At 37.4% G+C, this 8,962-nt stretch overlaps 1 protein-coding gene across 1 annotated transcript; it reads right to left on the reverse strand.

Annotated features, from left to right (window-relative positions):
• Positions 1-8,166: 8,166 nt before the first annotated feature.
• On the reverse strand, positions 8,167-8,748 carry LOC104904154 (proline-rich receptor-like protein kinase PERK8). The gene has a single exon (XM_010692345.2). The coding sequence runs from the start codon at positions 8,746-8,748 to the stop codon at positions 8,167-8,169; it is 582 nt and encodes a 193-aa protein (XP_010690647.2).
• Between the last annotated feature and the right edge of the window lie 214 nt (positions 8,749-8,962).

An 8,962-nucleotide genomic window follows, 5' to 3' on the forward strand; every position in this document is an offset into this window, starting at 1 on the left:
GAAGAAGAGCAAGAGGAGGAACAACAAAGGTCAAATAATGCTAAAGCAGTTTCGAAATTGGTACGTTGTTGTGACTATTATCGCTCATTGATCTGAGAACACTTCTTAAACAAATTGAAATGACAGAAGTAATATTTGGAATCGCTTTGTCCCATAAATCTTACACCTCCCAAGGCATCCTCTTCCTGCTTGTCAATAGGCTTATTTTATTTTGTGATTTACTTTATTTTTGTGATTTACACCTCCCAACCCTTTAGATACCAACAGTTCTGTGATTTACTTGCGAGCATCTGATTTAAAACCCAACAGTTCTGTTTTTTATTTTATTTTTTGTTAATAATGCCTTGAAGTTATGACATCCGGTGTATGGATCCCTTTTTTCATCGTATTTTCTTGCTTACACTTCTTTTTTGTGTGTTTGTGTTGTGGATGGGTCACAAAATTGGAAAGAACAGTAAGCTTTTTTTTGTAATTTGTAGTGCAAGAATATGTTTTTGGTTGTTATATGGATGTAATGGTTTATGTGATCTGCTGATTATGCATCAATTCTCATGACAATCATGTTTTTTATACTGCAGGAAGGAAGTGCTACAGCAGCTTTTGAACCCACTAAGCCAGTTAGTCGGTCTTCGGAACCCTATTCTGTTTGAAGCTACTTATTTATTTATCATCTAACATTAGCACATAAAATGCAGAAAATGCAGAAATTGTTACATAAACAGGTGATGACTCGATCATCTGCTCCTTCCCAAAAGTATGTACCTCCAATGATGCTAAACAAACTTCTAAAGCAGAGTAAACAACGGAGACAAGTTGGTGAAAATGGAAAAGGGAAAGCACCAACTATGGCTGAACTGATCTTGAAGAAGAAACAACCAAATCAGGAAGCCGCCTTGGAAACTCCTACACCTTTAGCTGGTTGTCTTGAAAATCAACTTGTGGTTGATGCAGACTTAGAATGGCTCTTAGGTAAATCTTTTTTGTGAAGTTGAATTAATATAGACCCTGCAAATGCATGTGATTCTAACATACAAATTGTGTCTGTGATAGAATTGGATGAAACACGACATGTCAATGTAGATGAAGAGGATAAAAGTGATGGAGAATCTCAAAACCCAGCAGATGATGGTGAATCAGCAGCAAAAGAAAATGACGAAGGTGCTGATGATGATGGCAATGACGAGGAAGATGATAGTGATAAAGAGGAGATGGATGATAGTGGCAATGAGGATGTGGATGATAACGAGGCTGAACAAAACACTGTGAATGAGACTGAACAACAAGGTAAAAAATTTAAGAAATTCATTAGGAAAGATTTAAAAAATGTGGAGATAAAGTTTGTGATCAGAATATATGATGAATTTTGACCTTGGTTGAATGAATGAGGACATTGAAAGTGTATTAGCATGACCAACTCAATCAACATGAAAAAGAGCTACTAATACTAGCCAAACATATACTAATATGCTAAAGGTTTTATACTTTGTGCATTATGTGGGGAGATCAAGTTTAATTCTTTATCGATAGCGATCATTTGATCAACTAATTTATCATGATCAACTATAAACAGAAATATCATCGAATTTGACTTGTATATATGAGATATAAGAAAACAATATTCACTTTGTTTTATAATAGTCAATTCTCAAAATGAACAGAACAATCCCTGTGATAAGAGATACAAAGTGAGAAAACAAACCCAGATTAGACTAGAAAGACACTTGAAGAAGACGATGGGGCATAGAGGATAACAGAACCCTTACCTAGCCAGGGGCATAGAGGATAACAGAACCCAGGTACCTAGCCAGGGCCAGTTCTCAAACAACCGATAGAAAATCGATCGTTGACCATTACCCAACAACTTACTGGACAACTTGGCCAGCTGAACATTGATCAGAAACAGTCAGAAATAGCATAACTGTAGAAACATAAATGAGCAACAACTGCTGAAAATGTATTAATTTCATTGCTTGTTCAACTCAATACAGCTTACATTGTAATGGTTAAACAGAAAAAATCAATCAGCCATGACAGCATATTGTTTGGTTCAGCAAAGATGAAACGCAACTGTTTTTCCCTACTGCAAAATCGCCCTATGAATAGTTTTACATTGTGTTCAGGCTGAGAGGGACTATGCCAAACACTTGGGCAAGGAAGGGCACGTAGAGAATCAAGAAGTGCAAGCCAAAAGAATCCTCCTGGAGCAATATTAATTGTGTTGTTTCTGCTTTATAAATTTTACATCTTCTGTGCTGTTTCTGAAATCCTGCTCCAGTGATGAGGTGATGAAGCGAGAATAAAATCTTGCAACTTTGAGTCTCAATGTTTTGGTTCTGCCATATGCATTATATATGTAGTATATGTTTGAAAGACTATTTTGAGCTCTGATCTGGTTCCGCCATATGCATTATTATTTTTTCCAAATTGTTTATATATATATATATTATATGTGGGTTGTTTATAGTTACTTTGAACTTTTTGCTTAGTTGCAATTGGAAGGGGTCCTACTATGATGCATGCAGTGCATATGCGCCCTCTTGAGAAGCGTGAGGCCATTATTTTGAAAGAGTTTGGACAGCCTATTGGACCAGTCACACCTGAAAAGGACACAATAGGTGAATTTTCAAGATTCCTAGGGACCATTGCTCGAGACTACGGTAATGCTCCACTGACATATAGGAGTTGGAGAAAGGTGCCTGGCAAAGATAAGTTGTGGGAGTACGTTTTGGTAGGTCTTGTGTCTGCTTCTAAGTGCAATAATACAGCAACACTACTGTACTTCCCTTCTACGTACTAAACTAATAATGTTGTTCTTCATCTTCAGTCCAAATACCTGGTTCCCGAAGAAGGAAAGGAATGGGTACTAAAGTCTATTGGTGCTGCCTGGAGGATTCATAAGTGCCGATTCAAGAAAAGCATTACCATAAGTACACCACCAACAATCTGCGATGGATGAAAAGGCCTAAACTATACCGGAGAGGATTTCAAGCAGCTGCTGGTTCTATGGAACAAGAAAGAAGAGAAGGTATGCTTAAAACTGACCTTATAGGAGTATCTTAGGTTCAAATTTTCATCTTTGTACAAAGCAGTGCAAACCCCATTAAGAATTGAGCCTTTCACAATACCGTTCACTGATAAAACTCTCTTCACTTCTTCATCCTCTTTCTCCTCTAATGAAACTTCACCACAAGGAAATCTAAAAGTTGCCTTTGGCTGCAGCATCATAAATACAGAACACAATCATCACCATTCAATTGTATTAAGACAGAAACTAAAAAAAAACAGCATGAAACTGGAGAGCATGGACACAGAAGTGATAGAACCATGGCAACAAGTAATAATCTAAGGAAATCTTCTCCCCACCCCTCCACCTTTGTTTTTTCCCCTGGTCATGGAATACCAACAAAAGACATTTGACATGCTTCTGGTTCCACAAAAATAAAATAGTAATAAAAGAAGTACCTTCTAGAACAAGCTTATGAATGTGAACAAGGCAAATTCTGATGACCAACTAGCCTTACCAAATAGACAATATGGAGAAGGAGAAGCCACTCAATTTATACTTTGGATCACAAACCTCTAAACACAGCTAAAGAAATTGGAAAAGTGGACATAGTAAAAACCACATAAGCTCACCAAACCAATAGAAGGAACATTAGATGCCAATTCAAATTTGTATCCGGATCAGAAAGATTTGCTGCCAATGTAACTTCGCCCTGTTGTGCCTGTAATCATGAAAGACATGTCAATTAAATTATGAAATATCAAAATTGTAACTTTTGGATAAATCTTGTAGCCAATAATGACAAGACTGTCAATTAAATTATGATATGTCTTCATTTGACACATTTTTGCCTGCACAATAGTTCAGAACTTCAGATTAGTTCGAAATATGTTTAAATTGATACTTTTTTTGCATTTGACTTAAGTGATCTCTGATAGGACCTAGCTTTTTTATTGTGCATGTATGTGTAGGCCCGATGTTCACTTAATCAAAGTCGAAGGAAAGCTCAAAAGAACAATCACACTGCTGGACCTAAAAGCTTTGCAAGGATACGTGAAGAATGGTAAGTCACTTCCCTAATGTTCTCTCTAGTGTCACTTTTTTTGTGTAGTTTGAGTATGCTAGGAAGCCAAAGATTAGCTCTCAATCAAACTAATTCTAGTTAGATCTCACTTAATGCATGGTAAATACTCTTATTGTGGCCCTTGTAATGGTAAACTGTCTTCTTTTTCGGGTAGAAAAATGAAGATCCTAACAAGCAGTTCCCCTCGTTGGCTCAAGTATTTGAGCGCACTCGTGCAAGAGATGAAAAGAAGAAATATGCTGATACATTTGAGGATACAGCAAGAAAAATTGTATGTTTGTTCATACGCTGATTTAGGATGCTGATATTGTTATTTTTGGCTATCCATGTGTTGATATTACTAGATACGTTGATTTAGGATGCTGAATTATAGGCAGCAACATACCTTGATTCTGCCTACAATATAATTTTGTTTATGATACCTTGATTTAGGATATTGATATTGATATTGATATTGATTTCGCTACCTATAATTCTGTTTATGTGAATTATAGGAAGCTATGAAGAGTTACCAACCCACAGAAGATGAAAGTGACCCTAAAGATGCTTTTATGGGTGTGATGGACAAGGAGTACCCTGGTCGTAGGCGGCTATTTGGTGGGGGTCACCAATAAGGTCTTGAAGAAGAGTGTTGCTTGCTGCGTTCATATGTGGTGCCAAAAGAGGTAATGGATGCTGTGAGGGCAGACATGGAAGCCGAAAAGACTGAGATTGCTGACATGAGAAAGGAACTTGAAGCAGACTATGAGCAAAAGAAAGCAAACCTTGAGGCAGATTACTCAAAGAAAATGGAGCAGTTCGACAAGTCAAGGGAAAGTCTGGTTGAAGACATCTTGCAGAAGCTCATAACAAAGCTCATCTGATGTTGTCCGAATTCTTAGTTTAGAAGGTACACAATCACAAATCAGTTTCATCTCCTCAAAAGTATTATATGCATCATATATAGTTAGGGATTTAGTTACATAAGGTAATATTATATGCATAGATTGGTCAAGTATAAGGTTAGCAAACTATAAACACTACGGAAGTTGAATTATTGTTTCCTTGCTTTATAGATTCTTCTCATTGCTACAATTTTTACTCTGAAATACTGCTACCTCCTTTTACAAAAAAAAAAACAGTCACTTTTTTTAATGATAGGAAGATTTTGTATTTGTGTATGGTGAGAGTATGGGAAAATGAAGCAAATTGTGAAGATTTTGGTGATTAAATGTTGAATTTTTGGTCTTGATGACTATGTCCAGAGAAGTAGAAGAAAGTCTAGGTTATTATGAAGAATGTGGTACTTATGAGATTACTATATGGTGATATGGATTGCAGAGGAAGAAAATATAATTATAAATTGGAAGTTGATTTTGAGTGAAGTTTATGTTATGTCCCAAAAAATAGAAGGTATTCAAATGTGGAATGTTATGACTTATGATGAATGTGGGAGTTACAGATGATGTAAGGGAATTCTTTTTAATTGTGATTTACTTATTTAATTATGCAATCATTTTAGAGCATTAACATTTTCAGTGCGAAATGATGTTGATTAGAAGACCGTCTTAAGCTGTGAAAGCACGAAACCCTCTAGGACTTAGGTTACCCTTTCAAAATCACTTCCATTCTTCAAATCCCAACTGTTTACATGGTAAAAAGCTCGATAATGGCTAGATCTGGAGGTTTCCTCCTTCCAAAACCACATTCCAAGATTTCATGTAGGTGAAAGATGTGGCAGATAGCATATAACAATTAGCAACCATAGACTTAATTTTGGGTCATCTTCGAACTCTGTAGATTGCTTTCTGCATCTTGTGTCTCTCATTGTTGGTAGTCCATCGGTTCTCTTCAGGGGAAGTTTAAGAGTCTTGCTTTTCGTGTATGTGAAATGCTAGTGGCTGACGTGGTGCGAGATGGGTGGAAAACATGATTTTTTTTACTATGTTGTGCTATCTTAATTTCATCTCCATTTCATATAGCAGTTTGGTTTTTTTTATATTCTCCCAAATAATTGAGCATGAATATTGAATCAACTTAAATATTTACAACATATTATTAACAATTAAATTTTTCTTTGTGACAGGTACAAAGCTTTTCAAAGTCCGAATTGGAAGCATTTTGATATTTATATATTTCTCGTTGAATCAAGAATGAAGAATTGGCTTCTATTTTGTGCTGAACATTATTTTGGGTTTAAAAACTTTTTATATAGCTAGCAAACTGGCTAGATAATCATTTTGTAATTTTGTACAGATACTAGTACTTGTACATATTTGATGTCGACTTTTTGCTATAATATATGACTTTTTCGAAGTCATTTTTAATGTCTTAGTAGCTTTTAGTAATGGAATTACAGGGAATTAATTAGAAAGTAATTGATTCGGCGTTGCAACTATATTAAAAAGTGTTGCATATGGTTAAGAAAATGTTGCGGGCATATGATTTGAATATTTGAAGAAAAGTGTTGCATATAAACAAAGATAACGTTGCCAATATGTATCAACTTATAATCTTAAAAGTGTTGCAATAGGAGGCTAAAAACGTTGCACTTCAAAAAGCGTTGCATTGGACAAATCATGCAACATTTCTATGAAGCGTTGCAATAGCCCCTTGTAAGCGTTGCATTAGACCTAATGCAACATGACTTATTGAAATACTTTTAAAGCGTTGCATTTGATCTTTTGCAACGTTTTTATACCTTGTAGCAACGCTATTGAAGCGTTGCTATAGCCCAGTTATGTTGTAGTGGGGGTTCCTTTTGTTGAATCTATGTTGTTTTTTCTTCTAATTTTTAGGTGTTACTTTTAGTGAAACTAAGGGTTATTTTTACGGAAAGTATGGGTTACATTTTGTAATTATAAAGGGTTACTTCTATGAAAAATAGGTGTTACTTTTACTGAAACTATGGGTTACTTTTTCAAATGCTAAGTATTGCTTTTTTGTAATGTTGAAGGTTTACTTTTTAGTGAAAGTATGGCTTACTTTTTGCATTATAAGGATTACTTTATACAAACACCAAACCATTTCTCAATCTCCTTCCCCTCTTTTTGATCAAACCATGGAACCACCACGTCCTCCTAATCATCACCACCACCACAGCACCACCGCAACCACCAACTCAAATAACCAACCACCATCACTGGCCTCTCAACTCCTCCATCAAACTATTTCAAATACAGGCCTCCACTTCCATAACCCACCACCATCATTAGATCGCGAACGAGGTTCATATGGCCTCATTAACTAGCAAAAAGGCGGCACCAAATTCGTCGAATACCTCTCTTCAATCGTCGTTGAAGTTTTCCAGCGCCTGCAATCTTCAGGGGAAATCACTGTTCGCGAACTCAAAGAACTTCGTGAATCTTGTCGAAGATCTTCTCCATCAACGACAAGTCGACAATTACTCGTGGTGCTCCTCTTTGTGGTCCGCCATTACAACTTTAATGGTAGAAGAAACTGAGGAGAGAGAAAATGGAAAAGGTGAGAGAGAGAGAAGGGAGTAGGATTTTTGTTTGGAGGAGGAGAGAGAAAATGACAAATATGAGGAGAAGATGAATTGTGAAGGGGAAGGAGGAAGAGGTACAGTAAAGTAGTTGGAGATTTGAGGAAGGAAGGAGGAAGGAGGATGGGGATTTTTTGGCTGCAAGATTTGTTTGTGTGTGGTCTGCTTTACCAAAAACGGACTATTATTTTTGGGTTTGGTTGACATATGGTTGATAACAATCTGCATCAAGTTAGATTCACCTATTTCATTTCATGAGACAAATATTCTATATAGGGTGATTAATTAGATACGTGACCGTGTATCTTGATTCTTGATCCATATGAGAAAGTGCAGACATATTATATCAAAAAAATAAATACCGACTTTTATACGATATGATAATTTTTGAGAAGAAATTAAAAGGATACTAGTTAACAAAGATTTTCTATATACAACAGTTGCATTGCATACAATGTTTTGTGTTATTTTTTATTAGTATTTAAAACTACAATAACAGCCCAGCGAAGAACGAAGCTTTTTCAATCGCACAACGTCCACTGCACAGTACAGTGCATATCCATTATGATAAAATTAATAGAGGGAGAATGAGTCCTAGTCATCAGTCTGGGGATCGGATGGTGTGGCATCCACCTCCGGTGTTGGCGGGACAGAAGTATCATCAGTGGGCATCGAAGGTGGAGCTTGATCCACCGTCGGCGGCGGAGGTGAAGGTGGAGCTTGATCCACCGTCGGCGGCGGAGGTGAAGGTGGATCAGTATCATCGGTAAGTGTAGGCAAAGATGATAATGGGACTTGATCTTCCACCGGAGGTGCACTTACAGGTGATGGAGGTAGAATTTCATCAAATGGCGGTGGTGTAGATGACAGGACTTCATTTTCCACCGGATCTGGAGGAGGAATTTCATCTGAAGGTGATGGTGTATTAGATGATGGAACTTCATTCTCTCCTGCTGGTGCGCTAGCAGGTGGAGGAGTTGAAAAATCCGGCGTGGGTGGAAATGAAGGCGAAGGACTTGGAGCCAATAGAGTTATGTTTAAAAATGGCAATATGAAGAAGGCCTTGACAGGAGCTCTTTCTGGACTGGGTGGTGGACGGACAATGCTTAATGGAGGAGGCGGAGTTTCCTCTGGAGCTACTGGTGAAGGGACAACACCTGGTGGTGAAGGACGCATTGGAGGGACTACATTTTGCGGTTGTGGTGGGGAGGGGCGATTTTGCGCAGGCGGTTTAGGGTTGTTGCCGGGGTTATTACTTGAAGGAGGAGGAGATGATGGCGGTTGCGGTGGTGGAAATAAACTTATAAAATAGAACGCCAAAGTCGTAGCATTGGTGGTAGGGGACGGTGTCGGAGAGAGATCTGGTGATGAGGATGGTTGTGATATGGTA

Source organism: Beta vulgaris, chromosome 9 (genome assembly GCF_026745355.1).
Source record: "Beta vulgaris subsp. vulgaris cultivar EL10 chromosome 9, EL10.2, whole genome shotgun sequence".
NCBI lineage: Eukaryota > Viridiplantae > Streptophyta > Magnoliopsida > Caryophyllales > Amaranthaceae > Beta > Beta vulgaris.

What these genes read in the sequence shown, in the direction of transcription:
- LOC104904154 (XM_010692345.2), bottom strand. Translation starts at nt 8,748, where the DNA reads ATGCGTCCTTCACCACCAGGTGTTGTCCCTTCACCAGTAGCTCCAGAG.